We start from the raw sequence: 15193 nt of genomic DNA, 5'->3' as shown, positions 1-15193 counted from the left end.
TCACTTTTTTTAGTGCACAGTTTTGCTACTTTTAACAGACACACGGAGTCACACAATCACCACCACAATCACCGCCCCTGCCAAAAATTCCCGCATGTCATGTTTGGGTCAGCCTCTCCCCAGACCTCCAGCCCCTGGGCACCCGCTCATCTGTTTGTCTCTACAGTTGTGCTTTGCCCGGAATGTCCTACAAATGAAAGCACACCCAGTGCATTTGGGGGTTCACCCATGCTGTCCCGCGTGTTTGCACTTTGCTCATTTTCATCGGTGCCGTGAATTCCATCACGTGGCTGTGCGGAGGTTTGTTTATCCATCCCCCGGCCCAGGTTCATTTGGGTGGTTGGGCTGTTTCCAGTGTTTGGTGGTGAGTATTTGTGTACAGGTCCTTGTGTCAACACAAGTTTCCGTTTCACTTGGGTTAAAGCCTAGCGATGGGACTGCCAGCCATCAGGTCAGTCTGCTGAACGTGATGAGAAACCGCCAGACCGTTTTCTCAAGCGCTCGCTATGTTGAGAAGCCTGCTGTTCCTCGTTGGCAGGGACGGTTGGCTTCATCATTTCCTTTAAGTAATTTTAATAGGTGTCTAGTGCTATCTCCTTGTTGTTTTAACTTGCTCCTAACATGCAATGAGGTTGAGCCTCTTTTCCTGTGCTTGTCTGTCATCCACATTTCTTCTTGGATAAATAATCTGTTCACATGTTTTGTCTTTTCTTTCTTTCTTTTTTTTAATGGGCTCTCTCTCCAGGTAGCTCATTGCCTCTTTTCAACACAGCCTTAATTGTCACCTCCCCATTCAGCCTACTTCTCTTGTCGATGGTTTAGTACCTTGGAGTTACTTCTCTTCCTTTCTTTTTCTGCAGCCAGCTCCAGAGGCTTCTATCAGGGTAAGAGCCTGGATCTCGTAGGATCCAAAAGGTTGACAAGGTTCTCCCTGGCAAGCCAGTCATTGCTCCTTTTTTGAGTGCATGCTTTGTGAAGCAGCTCCAGCATGCCCTCTAGACCTGGACAGAGTGAGACAAGAACTCGGCGTCTTGTATTTTGGTTCCTCAGTGGTCTTTTATTGGCCCTTTTCTTGTGCTCTCTGCTGATGCTGTCAGTATATCCAGTGGCTTGCTGTTGGAGGAAGGAATTGCAACGATGGGGTGTTTGGACTTCGCAAGGTCACTGGGCGTCAGCCCTGCAAGCTCCTGGTGTTATCACCATGCAGGTTCTTGCTCCTCGGGAAAAGATTCATATAGCTTTGTCAGTCTGTGCATAAGTCTTCACATTTCATATTAAGTGCAGCCAGAGGGGCCTGGAGGTACATACATACCTCTTGTCCTCAAACAGACCTGGCATTAAAAAGCGAGAAGTCACCTCAGATGAGCCAGAAGAAAGAACCTTGGAGGTTACATGTAAATCTCTCACTCTTAAAAATACAGATACCGTTGTAAAACACACCACATGAATTTTACCATCTTAAACATTTTAAGCATACAGTTCGGTGGTGGTGAGTACATTCACATCATTGTGCCACTGTCACCACCATCCACCACCAAAACTTCTTTATCTTGCAAAACCAAAACTCTGTCCCCATTAGCTCTCCATTGTCCACCCCTCCGCCCAGCCCCTGGCGCCCACCCTTCTATTGTCTGTCTCTAAGAACTTGACCACTCTTGGGAATTTTACAGGACTTGTCTTTCTGTGGCCGGCTGGCTTCTCTTAGCACAGCGCCCTCCAGCTTCCTCCCCGTGGTAGCAGGTGTCAGTGGGCTTCCTTTTCAAGGCTGAGCGATATTCCCTTGGCTGTGCATCCCACACATGTCGATGGAAATTTGGCTCCCGCCTTTTGGCAATTGTGAATAATGCTGCTCTGAACATGGGTGTACAAATACCTTTTCGAGACCCTGCTTTCTGTCCTTTTTGGTTCCATACCTAGAAGTCCAGTTCCTGGATCATATGGTTATTTTATGTTTAATGCTTTGAGGAACTGCCATATTGTTTTCTCTAGCGGCTGCACCATTCTACCTTCCTACCACGAGTGTGTATGTATATGCCTTTGGATGACATAAATATTGCTACAATCCCCCCAAGGTCTGTCCACCTCGCTTCTTCGACACCCCCTTGCCTGGGCCACCAGCTTCCCAACTGGCCCCTCACAGTCACTGACCCCTTTCTGATCCAGGCTCCACACAACTGCCAGTGATTCTATTTCAGATACGTGGGTCTGCATGCTGCCCTTCTGCCCACAACCCCTCACTGGTTTCCATGACTGGTGGAATAAGACCTAAATCTGTACCTGACCCAAATGGCCCTTTAGGCTCTTTTGCCTCATTGGGTTCAGCTGAGGTCACTGTTGCTTCCATCCCCAGGGACCTGTCAATCCCCCTGAAGGTGCCACACTCCCTTCCTTAAACATGCTGTCCCCTGGCTGGAATGCCATCCCCCAGACCCCCAAATCATCCTTGGATGTGTCATTTCTTCCCTAAGGATCCCTGACCCCCTTTTTACTGTCCTCCCTCTGCCAAGTAGGTTCTCTTGTTACAGTTTTTCATAAAAATGTGTTACTTGCCCCCCCCACCCCCCCGCAAACACTTGTTTGTCTATGTTTGTATCTGTGTATTCGCTCAGGTGATGATTGGACCAATATGTACTGCAGGTCCCCACGGACGTGAGTAAGCACGCAGGCTTCCCACCCTGGGGGGGCCCCATCTCCCCGCACCCTCGCGGGTCATGACCCAGCAATGCCTCGCAGGACTGGCCACTTGACTCAGGTGTGCGGCTCCCACCGAACGGTCAGCTCCACCACGGAGGGTCTGGGTTCTCACACTCGATAACTGTTAAACGTTGGAAACGTTGCCACCTTTCTTAGGGGACCCGGCTGAAGGACGAAGGCATGACCAGCACACTGGAGCACTAAAGGGGTCCGAGCCCCGATGCCCCACTGGCCGGGCGTCTGCCTCCCCGATGAGCCCGCCGGGCAGCGGTTGGAAGGGTAAGGCGGTTTCTGCCGCCCTTAAGCTGGTGCTCAGCGTGGGTCTCCCCGGGGTATTTGAGCTGGCTGTTTATGGAGTGAATAAATGACTCCAAAAAGGCACACAGGGACTCTTCTTTCGGGGGGGGCTCGAGTTCAGGGTGGGCGGAGGGAGGGAGCGACTCGGGACCCGGAGACTGCTGAGGTCACTTGTCCCTGTCCCCAGTGACCCGGGAGCAAAACTTTCCAGTGGGACTTTCAGGGGTTCCCCTCCCCGGTCCCTCCAGGACACGGCGGGAGCTGGGGGCGGGGGGGGGGGGTGCGGGGAAGGGCAGCGCGTGGTGGACACCTCCCCCGCCCGCCCCGGGAAGGCCGGCGGGCGGCGCGCGCGCGCGCTCGGCCTCCGACTCCGACTCCGCTCCGCCGCGATCCGGCCCGGGATGCCGCGCCCGCCCGCCCGCGCCCCGCGGAGCCCCGCCCCCCGCCGCCGCGCCGCCGCCGGAGGCCGCTCGGAGCTGCGCGAACATGGCCGAAGTCGGCGAGGACAGCGGGGCCCGCGCCCTGCTGGCGCTGCGCTCGGCGCCCTGCAGCCCCGTGCTGTGCGCCGCCGCCGCCGCCGCCGCCGCCTTCCCCGCCGCCGCGGCCCCCGCGGCCCCCGCGCCCGGGCCCGCCGCCCCGTCGCCGCCGCCGCCGCCGCCGCCCGCCCAGCCCCCGCCGCCGCCGCCGCCACCGCCGCCGCCGCTGCCGGGCGCGATCGCGGGGGGCGCGGGGGGCGCGATCTCTGGGGGCGCGGGGGGCGCGGCGGCGGGCCCGGGCGCGGGGGCCGCGGCGGGTGAGGCCCTGGTGGCCGCGGCGGCCGCCTCGGTGCGAAGGAGCCCCGGGCCCGCGCTGGCGCGCCTCGAGGGCCGCGAGTTCGAGTTCCTCATGCGGCAGCCCAGCGTCACCATCGGCCGCAACTCGTCGCAGGGCTCGGTGGACCTGAGCATGGGCCTGTCGAGCTTCATCTCGCGGCGCCACCTGCAGCTCACCTTCCAGGAGCCGCACTTCTACCTGCGCTGCCTTGGCAAGAACGGCGTCTTCGTGGACGGGGCCTTCCAGCGGCGCGGCGCGCCCGCCCTGCAGCTGCCCAAACAGTGAGTGCCACGGCCTCCGCCCGGCCTGGACCCGGAGGTCATCCTGGCCCGGGGCCCGACCACCCCCCCACCCCCGGAATCCTTGCTTGACCTAGACCCTGGGGTCACCCCCACCCCTGGCCCGACCCCGCCCTGCCCGACACCGGAGACGCCTTCGACCCCGCCCAGCCTGGGTGGGCCTCAGGGACGCTGCTCTCTCCGACCGAGGTCTGATCTGTGCTCAACCTGGACAAGGGGGTCCACTCCCGACCTCCACCCTGCCCCGGCCTTGGGCTCCGAGGGTCTCCCAGGCCCCACCGGGCCTGAACCATAAGGGTCGCCTTTGCCTTTGCCAGGCCTGGACCGGAGGATACCCCTGACCCTCACCCAGCCTGGGTCCCGAGGGGTTGCCCCACTCCCCAACTGGTCTGAATCCTGGGGTTCCCCTGCGCGCACTCCTGGAAAAGGACAGCAGCAGGTGGTTTCGGTGGGGGAGGTGTGCCTCCCCCCACTCCCTGCAGTAGGGGCCAACGTCTGAATGGCAGTGACTTGGGCTGGGAAGGGAGTTCCCATCCCGCGGGCAGGGGGCCAGGACAGGAAGTGCTCTCTGCTCAGTGTCCCTGAAGACGAAGCTCCTGGGATAGGACAGTGGTACCCAGCCCTCGGGCCTTCCTAGCACAGCTGGGATTCCCGGGCTGGAAGGGGAAACAGCCGGGCATGGGGGCCAGGTCAGGGAGAAAGCAGCCCCCGGCATCCCTAGGGGTGGCTGGGTCACCGATGCCCCAAGGGTGCTTTTAGGGATATTCACTCACTTTCTCTTGTCTTCTGGTTCCCATGTCCACTTTTGTCCCCCATGGACTGTCCCCTATGATTCTTGTTTTCTCAAGATCTGTTGATCAGGAGAAAGCCTGTTTACCCTGCTTCCTTTTCGGGCACTTTCTGTTTCTGTGTAGTAAGTGCCTTTAATTCCTCACTAGTGTTTATATTTCTCCAATGGGTTTCCTGTTCCAGACTTGTCTCTGACGGTCTAATTATTCTTGTATCAGAGAGTCCAGGGGATTTTTGCTGGGGTGATTCCCAGCGCCCAAAGCTTGCTTCTGTAAACTTCTCCCCTACCTAGGGTCTTGGTGCGTTTGGTTGTAAATATTGCATCGAATGGTTTGCCAATGCAGCATTAACAGTGACTCACTCCTGCTTAGGGTGTGAGAGGGAGAGCATACCTTTATTTTACAAGCGTGAAAAGTATGTATTTCCCTAAAACCGGGGCCTGGTGAGCAACAGAGTTATTCTGTCCTATCTTTGTTACTGTTTTGTTCTCTTTTCCATAACCCGCTCCATCTCTAATCTGGGCCAGTAAATACATTTCAGGACCAGTCAATCCTCTCCTGAGAAAGTGACAGGCAAACAGCTTCATCCCCTCCCTGCCCCCGGGCTCTTAGAGGCCTGTTCTGCTAATGCACCTTTACATAATTCAGTCAGATTTGCAGAGCTCCCTGCCCCTCCGTTGAGTAGGTGCACTCCTGACTTGGGCCTAGCTTACTGAATGTGGAGCACGCTAGTATTTTCTCTAACTCAAGGAGAAGGAATGCCAGCCACCCGAGGCCCCAGATCATCCTCTGAATAGGCCAGTACCAGGTCCGTTGTTTATAACGTGTGGTGGGTGTTGGCGGCCCCTGGCAGGTTTGCGTTCAAGGGGCTTGCCTTCTGGGTGGGCACGTCACAGAGCCCCGTGCTGTGACCGACAGCCTGGGCACTTGCCTGCTCTGTGTTTGTTGCCCTACTGTGCCTGTGTTTGCCTTCAGCCGTGCTTCTAAGCAGTCTCCATGTAGGCAGTGATGTAAAAATCACAGGAACAGAACAAGCGGGCAGAAGGAGAAACATTGGGGGGGGGGTCTATGTCTCCTTCCCCTGTTTGCTTCTGAAAACTGGCAAAGCCTGTTGACTAACGCGTTTAGCGGTTTGAGCTAGGTGACGTTTTTTTCTGTTTTAGAGAGCATAAACCTGAGTAGTCCCCGATATGGAATGGGCTGTTGTAAACTTCTTTTTAGCTCTAGGTCAAGGCTCTTGGGCCTATCATGTGGAAAGCAATCAGGAAATTTTCATGAATTCAGTGCAGGGAAGTTAAATGTGTATGTTTTTGTCACACCAAACTGGGAAATTCATTACTGACTTTTAAAGAAGGGCGGCAATTACTGCTTGTTACCTCCCGGGGGTTGGTATGTGGGTTTACCATTAATATTTGAAGCTATGAACTTCTTTACCATAAATTTAAAATTCTTACTGTACTGGGCATTTCGTGGACTTGGACTTAGTGGAGTATGGTGCATGAGCCTTGGAGCTTTTTTTTTTTTTTTTTTTTTTTTTTTTTGCGTTGTGGCGATACGCACGCCCTTTCCCGCTGGGTGACATCCGTCCTGGGAGGCATGGCACGCACCGCCCACTCCCAGGGACAGCTCCCACCGTGCTGTTCCTCCCTCTTTCCCACTCTGGAAAAGGTGTGCTTGAGAGGAATACCAGAATTTACCATTTGTTACACAAGTACGTCTTCCCAAAACTTCAATATTTTTGAATTATTGGCGGGAAGACAATTCCTTGTGATACATTCAAAGCTGGTCTTACTCTCCTACAGTGTGGCCACACTGTGCCAAGTCCCCTGGACCCTCCCAGGGAGGGAAGTACACATCGTTTATAACTTAGCCCCTGGCTCGCTTGACTGGGCCTCGGGCCTGGCGTTTCTCCCGCCCGTGAGCTCCCTGAGGGCTTTGTCTCTTTCCCTGGAGACACAGGGCAGGAACTGGCTGGCAGGAGGGCCACAACTGAGTTGTGTTTGTTGAATGAACATGTGAGTAACTGAATGAATTTGCAGCTTCCGCAGGGAAAGCAATGTCATCAATTTCACGTGGTTTTCGGAGGTGGCGAGTCAGCTTCCCCCCGGGTTGTGTGGACAGCCCTCTCCGGTTATATGGGTGGGTGTGGTTCGTGTGTGTGACTGTAGTTCTTTATACCATCAAATTTGGAATTTTTTTAAAAGATTTTATTTATTTGAGAGAGAGAGAGCGCACATGAGAGGGGAGAAGGTCAGAGGGAGAAGCAGACTCCCCGCCGAGCAGGGAGCCCGATGCGGGACTCGATCCCGGGACTCCAGGATCATGACCTGAGCCCAAGGCAGTCGCTTAACCGACTGAGCCACCCAGGCGCCCTCAAATTTGGAATTTGATGTAGACGTAATGTGTGAACTCCACAGAAACAGGCCCATACACAGCCCCTCACTTGTTGGTCCCTCTTTTTTCCAGCTTCTTTTTTTTTTTTTTAAACACATGAACTACTTGATTGATTACAGTAAAAACAAGACTTCTGTTTGTGGTAGCCTCTGTGAGTGGCCAGGTCATGGGATTCTTTCTTTTTACTTTTCTGCGTTTCCCGGACTTTCTGTGATGAACAGGGCTCTTTTTTTCTTTTTTAACACTTTGTGTTACGGAAAATTTCAAACGTAAAAATAGGAGCAGTGAACTTGCATGTAGCTGTCCCTGGCATCGACGGTTAGCGTGTTGGGACCTAGCTTGCTTTACCTTTGCCCCCACTCGTCTTTCCTCTGGCCCCCAGCGACCTGGAAGCAGATCACAGATGTCACATCATTCTGCGTGTAAACACTTTAGTAAAAGATAAAGATCCTTTTTTAAGAAACCTAATCACAATGTCATGATCACACCTTAAAAGTTAATCATAATTTCTTACTTGTCATCGAAGTTCCAGTCAGTGTTCACATTTCCCTTGCTGTCTTAGCGATTTCTTTTCTTACGGCGTGTTTGTTTGGATCAGGAACTAAATCAGGTGCAGACGGTGTGATTGGTTGGTGTCACTTACATGTCTTGTCATCTGTAGGTTTCGTCTGTCTCTTTATTTTCCTCGCTGAAGAGACAGGTCGTCTGTCCTGTATAGTTTCCACCCTCTGTGTTTACGGGTTGGATTCCCGTGGTGTCCACTTCCTGTGAATGTGTTGTGGGACCTAGAGATTTGATCAGACTCGGGTTTGATGTGTTTTTTGCCAGAAACTGCCTCCTAGGCGCCTAGAGCATGTGTCTGTCAGGAAGCAGAGGGGTCTGTCTGTCTCCCTTAGCACCTTTTGATGGTCCTTGCCTGGGTTTGTCAGTTGATTACTGCCCATCTCGTGGCCCTTATTCTCGGCCGCACGGGTGCACTCCAGCCTCTGAAGGACGCGTGGAGAGTGGCCCGGGGGAGGGATCACAGCTTCTGTGCGTGGACCTTGATGGAAAGTGACTGTGACCCCCACGGCTTTTTACTACGTACGTGTTTGTTTTGTAAAGCTTCTCAGTGCTGTTCCAACTGGTCACTTGAAAAGTATGGAATTAGTTAGTAACCGCCACCCAAGTAGTTATCAGATTGAAGTCATTTTGAAATTAGCTGGAAACTGCCCCAGACTTGGTGAAGACAGCAGCATCCAGGCGACAGTAACTCGGTCATGGCGGGGTCGGCCCAGGAGTGGGCCTGCGTGCTGCGCAGGGTTTGCCCTGTGGATGGGAGAGGGTGTCAGCTCAGCCTGCTTCCAGTGGCCCAGAGTGGGGGCTGTGCCGGCCCCAGGTGCACGGGCGGTGCTGCGGGGAGGTGTGCGGGGCTGGGCTGGGCTGGAGAGAAGAGCAGTAGCCGGAGGGGCCTCCGAGGAAGAAACGTTCCGGTCTGGTGCCTGTTTGGACGAGCAAGCTGGAGGAATGGGAAAGGCCGCGTGAAGAAGCTGGGACCCTGGGAGCAGGTACGGCTCAGCGGAAGGAAGCGAAGCTGTAGGTTCAGCTGCGACTGTGTCGTGTCTGGAGAGTGTGGCCGAAACCCGGAATGTGCATTTTCACTAAATAAACCCTTTATCCTGGTTTTCTTGGTCGTTGACAGTCACTGTGGGTCACATACATTTGTCCAGAGTTACTCTGTCGTCTTGCTAAATGCTTACTTTAAAAGGGTTTATGGGAGTGTAGTGACTTGGGAGCTAGGACACTGATCCTTTGTTAATGAAAATATGGGCCACTTTCCAGCATTTAGTTCACACCAAGGTTTTTGGACTTATCACCCTGATAGGAAAACATATATGGTATTTTAGAAATCGGTCTATGAGAAGGATGTTACTTATCATGACATACAGCTGAATTGAATTTATAATAAATTTAGGGAAGCCTTTGTTGTGGATAGAGGAAGATGATTGGTGGATGCTAAAAGGGTATTCTGTAGAGTTTTAATGATGTTCACGGTTAATGCTTTCAAAAAAGACACAGCTCTGTTTAAAATTACGTGCGAGATGAAACGAAAGCTTTTGATTTGGAGATACAGTAATTTACTATTTGCTGTTTTTGCATCTTGTGAGTGTCAGGGGATAAACTTGGTAAATTAGTGACAACTCAAATTACAGCAATGCCTCATCTCCATAATTACCCTACATTTAAAGCATTTCATATTAAAATGAGAGGATTATAGACATGCTTTTACTTTGATTTCCTGGAAGTAGGCCCTTGCATGTGACTCGCTAGGAGGTTTTGTGGTTAACGCTCCGGCCGCTATCACTTTTTTCAAGTTTCCGGTTTTCTGGTAAAAGGTTCCTGATGGATTTAAAGGACAGAAGATGGAATCTCTGGTTGTAAACGGATTTTGTGAATGGGTGACGGGAAGCCGCGAGGGCGTGCCACGAGCCGCCCGGGAGCCTGGACCGAGGCTGTGAGGGCGGCGGGTGCATCTGGTCTGTGTCTCTCGGGCCCCGCCGGCCCCGGGGCCCCGCTTCTGGAAGGCCAACAGCAGGATGAAGAGGAGTTAGTGCGGGTCCTCCTGTCCTTGGACGGAACAGTTCTGGCACTAAATCATGAGCTGACTGCAAACGTGCAGCTTCTCTCTCCTACGGATGCTTTCCGGGAGGCACACGGAAGAGAGATGGGTGTTTGTATACATGGTTTGCTTGATAAGAAACTTTTCCCCCTTAGTCATCTGTGACATGTCTAACCGTGCCCAGAGAGGCGCAAGCTCATATTGCGTTTATTTCCTTCGCGGGGAGGGCTCTCGTCCTTCCCCCGAGTGTGCAGAGGGGGGCTTGGACTGCGTCACCTTCCTGCTGGAAGCCACAGCAGCTGCCCCCAGCCCGTGGGGCCCAGCCCAGCCCAGCCCAGCCCCTCAGCCCAGGTCCCTGCGTTGCTGACGGCGGCCCGCCACCTCTCCCCTCCGGCCACCCCCCACCTAAGTCTGTTCCAGCAAGGTCAGACATCTGTTCCAGCAGGGTGTTGGGGCCAAGAGTCCTTTCACACCCTTACAGGTTACTGGGGACGCCAGAGAGCTTTCGTTTGTGTGGGGTTTGTCTGTTACACGCACCACGTTAGAAATTAGAACCAAGAAGTTAAAACATACATACTTACGAACTCATTCAAAAACAGCGATAGTAAACGTATCTCAGGAATAATTGTTTATGAGAAAATCCCTGTGTTTCCCAAAACAGAGAAGCTTAGAATAGGGGTATTTGTTTTTTGTAAGTCTCTCACGTCTGGTTTGTGGAGGGCAGCTGGGGTCTGCTTGTGCTTCTCGACTGTGGTGCTAGGTTCCTGTCGAGCGCGGGGAGAAAATCCAGCCTCACATAGACACGGGGCTGGGAACGGGGTTGCTGTCCGAGTGGCCGTTCAGATGATGGTGGATGTCGTTCCTCGATGCCTCACCAAAGCTCGACAGGCAGTGGTTTCCTATAGGTGATTTGTGGTGCCGGGTCTGAAACGTCCTCAGTGGACTTTTGGTGCTCTATTGGGTTAAAATCCATTGCTCTGTCTTGCATTTTGAATAAATCTTTTATTACCCCTGCATGGGTTTGTTACCTCGTGCATTGGATATTAAGGGAAATATTGATTGAATTACGCAGATCTTCTGATGTCCTAGGTCTTACTATTTAAAGAAGCATATTTTATCTTTGAGTTGGTAAATTTGATCCCCCTCGAACTCAACAGATCATGTTTTTGAAAACAGAAATCTTTGAAAGGATGAGGCATTTTGATATTTTATTTTGAAATTTGATTTAAAAGTTGAGTTGACAGTATATTTTTATGGAAATAAAAAAAAAGTACATTGTAGTCTTTGGCCTTATTAGTACCTCATAACTAATTTGGCTTACATTTAGTATTTTTTTTTTTTTTTTTTTTTTGGTATGTGTGGTCAGTGCGTGATGACTTTGGATGGGGCTGTCCGGCCTGTCTGTTATTTCTGCAGAGCCAAGCCGTCCCTCCTCACTGGTTCCCGGGTGACACCCCTGCTGTTTCCCTGCAGCCCCGGGCATGCCCCCCGCCCCCAGCAGGCAAGGGCAAGGACCTGGGCTCAGAACTGCAGGAGTCCTCAGGGGGTCTCAGTGACAACGTAGAAGTGTTTTCATGGAAATAGTCCCTGTTTGGGATGTCTTTTGAAACCCTTCTGAGCACACTTCTCAAAAAGTGTGCCGCTTTTGATAAACATAAACATTCCCTCCCTCCCCAGTCTCCTGTTTTCCTCAGTAGGTCTCTGTCTCTTCCCTCCTCATGGTAAACCATTATTACAGAGGATAAAACTGGTCTCTGTCTTGTAAAGCAGCTCTACTTTTTGTGATTTGTATCAAAGAACAAAAAGTACTTACTGTTTTTCCAAATGGACAGTAGAAACATCAGGTATGTTCCGACTCCTCCCTGGCCCTTCTCACAGACTTCCACTGCTCCCTTTCACAGATCTTCTGGGGTTTAGAACTTTCCTAGTTGGTGTTGTGCCAAGTTCTCATGTAAGATGGGTCACGTTGATGTGATGTGGGGCATCCATGGTGATGAGTGGCGTAGCAAGCTGCTCGTGCCCAGTGCTGGTGAGCCGTGTGTGACTCGAGTTCATGCACACGCAAGGGCAGTGCCCGGAACTAGTTGTCCATCTAAAACCTTCCCAGGAAAATTGCCTCCTATCACATGATTTGGCTGCGGTTTACTGGTGAAACTTGGGATCCTTCTGTATGCTACCACGAAGCTATGGCTGGAACAGTCAGTGAGAACTAGCTTGTGAGCCTAGTGACCCTTTGGAGCTGATTTAGAAGGAACGTGAATGTGGAATCTGATGGCAGAGCAAACAGGTTGCAGGCTGTGAAGTTACATGGACGGGAGAAGTTTGCATTCCTCCACCCCCACCCTTGGGGACATAAATATATCCGGTCAGCTTGGCAGGTACATCCCTGAAGCTGGGAACAGTGACTCATCACAGCTTGAGGAAAACATCTTTCCCTTAAGAATATCCACCTCCCTTTGGTTGGGTTCCCTATTAACTAGGAACATTTATAGCCCTGCCTCGGCTCCCAGTTTGCGAGAAGACTACTGAATATCTGGCTTTTTTAGCAGTTATATTTTTCTCTGCAAATTGCAGTATAAACGGATTTTCCTCACCTGCTAACCCTTAGGTTAGCCAACAGGAGATCTCATGGAAAGTCGAGAACTCTCTGCAGTGATAGAAATGTTCTTTGTACATCCAGGATGGTGGTGATAGTCATGTGTGGCCGCTGAGCATTTGAAATGCAGCTAAGAACTCAATTTTTAATTTTTAGTCTGTAAGTTCATTTAAGTTTAAGTAGCCGCACGAGCTGATGACCTTGCAGAGCTTGCAAGTCTGGATCCCCAGCACCTGGCTGTGGCCACTGCCTCAGTTTAACCCCATTCACCTCCGAGGCACAAGTGTTGTTTTCTGCGGTATGCTTCAAGATGAGGAAGACTGACAGGTCCGTTCTGGGCTTGGGGCTCAGGCAGACCCCCTACAGTTCCCCGGGGTAAGGTGAGGAAGCAGCCAGCCATACCCTTTGCGAAAGACGCTTGTTGAAACGTCTTCTATCTGAATAGGTTGGTCATTCTCTTCAGTTTCTACTACTCTGGACCACAGATAAGTGGGAATGGATGGTTTCCATTTCCCCCTTTACTAGCTTAGTTCTTGAAGCCCCGGGAAAGAAGCAAGGGACCCAAGAGATGATTCCTGTGGGTAATGAAGAGAAGAGACACATTTGCTGGTGCAAGGAGACATTTTTTAAAAACTCTGTGGCCCCAGGGGCGCCTGGGTGGCTTAATCGTTAAAGTGTCTGCCTTCGGCTCAGGTCATGATCCCAGCGTCCTGGGATTGAGCCCCATATCGGGCTCCCTGCTTGGCGGGAAGCCTGCTTCTCCCCCTCCCACTCCCCCTGCTGTGTTCCCTCTCTCGCTGTCTCTCTCTCTCTGTCGAATAAATAAATAAATTCTTTAAATAATAAAATCAAATCAAATCAAATAAAAACTCTGTGGCCCTTTCTAGCCCTGGATTTACTGTGCATATTGGTTATCTATAGATTACTTTTGAGTCCGGTTCCTTCATGAACAAGTGTACGAGTGTCATGTGTTTCCCTGTCCCATATGCTGCCTGCACAGACACCTGCTCATACCGGGTGGCGCTAGTCAACGTGGCTGGTCATTCTGTGGTTCGTGTCCTCCCCTGCAGGGAGCTGCATGTCCCACGAGGGCAGGGCTGAGCTCCCTGCACAGCGTTGTATTCCCGGAGCCAGCAGAGTGCTTGGTACTTGGAGGACACTGAGCATTTGTTGAGTGGATGTTGACTTCTGTACACAGTCTTCTGTGGTTGTTGCTTGTTGTAATGGATCAATTCCAGCATCTGGCTCACAGGGAAGTCCAAAATCGGTGTTTCTAATCAGTGGTCAGAAAACGCGTCCTTCGCGTGGCAAATCAGGGACCCAGGCTGGCACCGTCTGGTGAGCTCACCATCGGTAGCTCGGCTCTCCAGGCGGCAGGAGGGTTGTGTGGAGGCGTGTTGATGGGCGGGTCCCACTTCTGCCCGTGTGCCCGTGATCAGAGCTCAGGCCAGGGCCGCTCCAAGGGAGGGCCACGTGTCCAGGAAGGAGAGGAAACACTCTGGAGAGCTCAGCACATTTAGATCCGGGCAGCAAACTACTGCCTGTGGGCCAAGTCCCACCAGACTCTTGTTTCTGTAAATAAAGTTTTATGGGAACACAGCCACGCCCATTTGTTTATATGGGCTCTGTGGCTGCTTAGTTGAGACACAGACGGTGTGGCCTAAAAACCTAAAATATTTAGTGTCTGGCCCTGTATAGAAACAGTGTGCACACCCCTGCTCTGGATCATACACCTTCCTCTGTGTCAGTGATACGTTTTATTGAGGTTAATCCCCACCTTTATATTATGGGTTTTCTTTACATGGAGCTTCTATGTTTCTTAACACGTTATGTTTAATTCTAGGTGTTTTATATATTTGTCTTGGGCATGGTCAATATGAATGGAATCTTTTTTCCTTATTATTTTCAAAAGGGTTGGTGTTTGCATGTAGGGAAGGTGGGCCGTGTATGTATGTGTGTCTTTGTGTGTGTGTGTGTGTGTGTGTGTGTGTTTCTTTTTGTTGGTTTGGGCTTTATAATACTAATTTATTTTTAAAATTTTACACTTTGAAAACATTTCAAGCTTCCAGAAAAGTTGCCACACTCGTTCAGACTAGCTCATATAACTCCTCTCCTCAGCTCCGATTCACCCATTTTTAACATTCTGCTGTATTCGCTTTAGTATTTCCCTACACGTGTACATGCTGTTTAAGAGTCAGTTAAACGTGCTCTGCCCCCTTTTCCCTGCATACTAGGGAAATCAGAACGAGGATATTTTCCGGAACCACAGCCGGGTTATGAGCTCGGGAAGCCGGACTCACTCGGTGCTGCTCTGTAACCACGGCCTAGGGACCAGCGCTCTCGGCTGCCCCGCGCGCGTCCTGGCAGCGTCCAGCACCCTGTCCAGTGTGGAGCCTCTCCAGTCTCCTTATTCTGGGACAGCTCCTTGGCCTTTCTTTGTATTGACCTTGACATTTAAAAAAACAAAACAGGACAGTTATTTTATCAGCTGCCTCTCAAATTAGATTTGTGTGAATAGACCGAGTCCCGATGAGCTGGTGAGATTCGGGGTAGGGACCTGGGGCTGGAATGCCGGCAAGAGGGCGCTCACCCTTCTCAGGGCATCTCTCGGAGATGCCACTGGCCTTCCTGGTGGAGTTCACGTGGATCACTTGGTTTAGGTGTTGGTGGAGCTTCTCCACCCGATAGCTACTGTTTTTCTTTTTGTAGTTAA

The 15193-nt window shown here is 51.7% G+C and overlaps 1 protein-coding gene across 1 annotated transcript in view; it reads left to right on the top strand.

The window, feature by feature from the left end:
- Nucleotides 1-3477: 3477 nt before the first annotated feature.
- The window catches only part of FOXK1 (forkhead box K1), a 62550-nt gene continuing 50834 nt past the window's right edge, over nt 3478-15193 (top strand). Inside the window, exon 1 of the mRNA XM_027609757.2 lies at nt 3478-4085. Coding sequence (XP_027465558.1) covers nt 3478-4085 — 608 coding nt within the window. The remainder of the gene's footprint in view (nt 4086-15193) is intronic.

The sequence above is a fragment of the Zalophus californianus genome, chromosome 10 (assembly GCF_009762305.2).
Source record: "Zalophus californianus isolate mZalCal1 chromosome 10, mZalCal1.pri.v2, whole genome shotgun sequence".
Classification (NCBI taxonomy): Eukaryota; Metazoa; Chordata; class Mammalia; order Carnivora; family Otariidae; genus Zalophus; species Zalophus californianus.
This window is presented reverse-complemented; position numbering and strand designations above follow the sequence as displayed.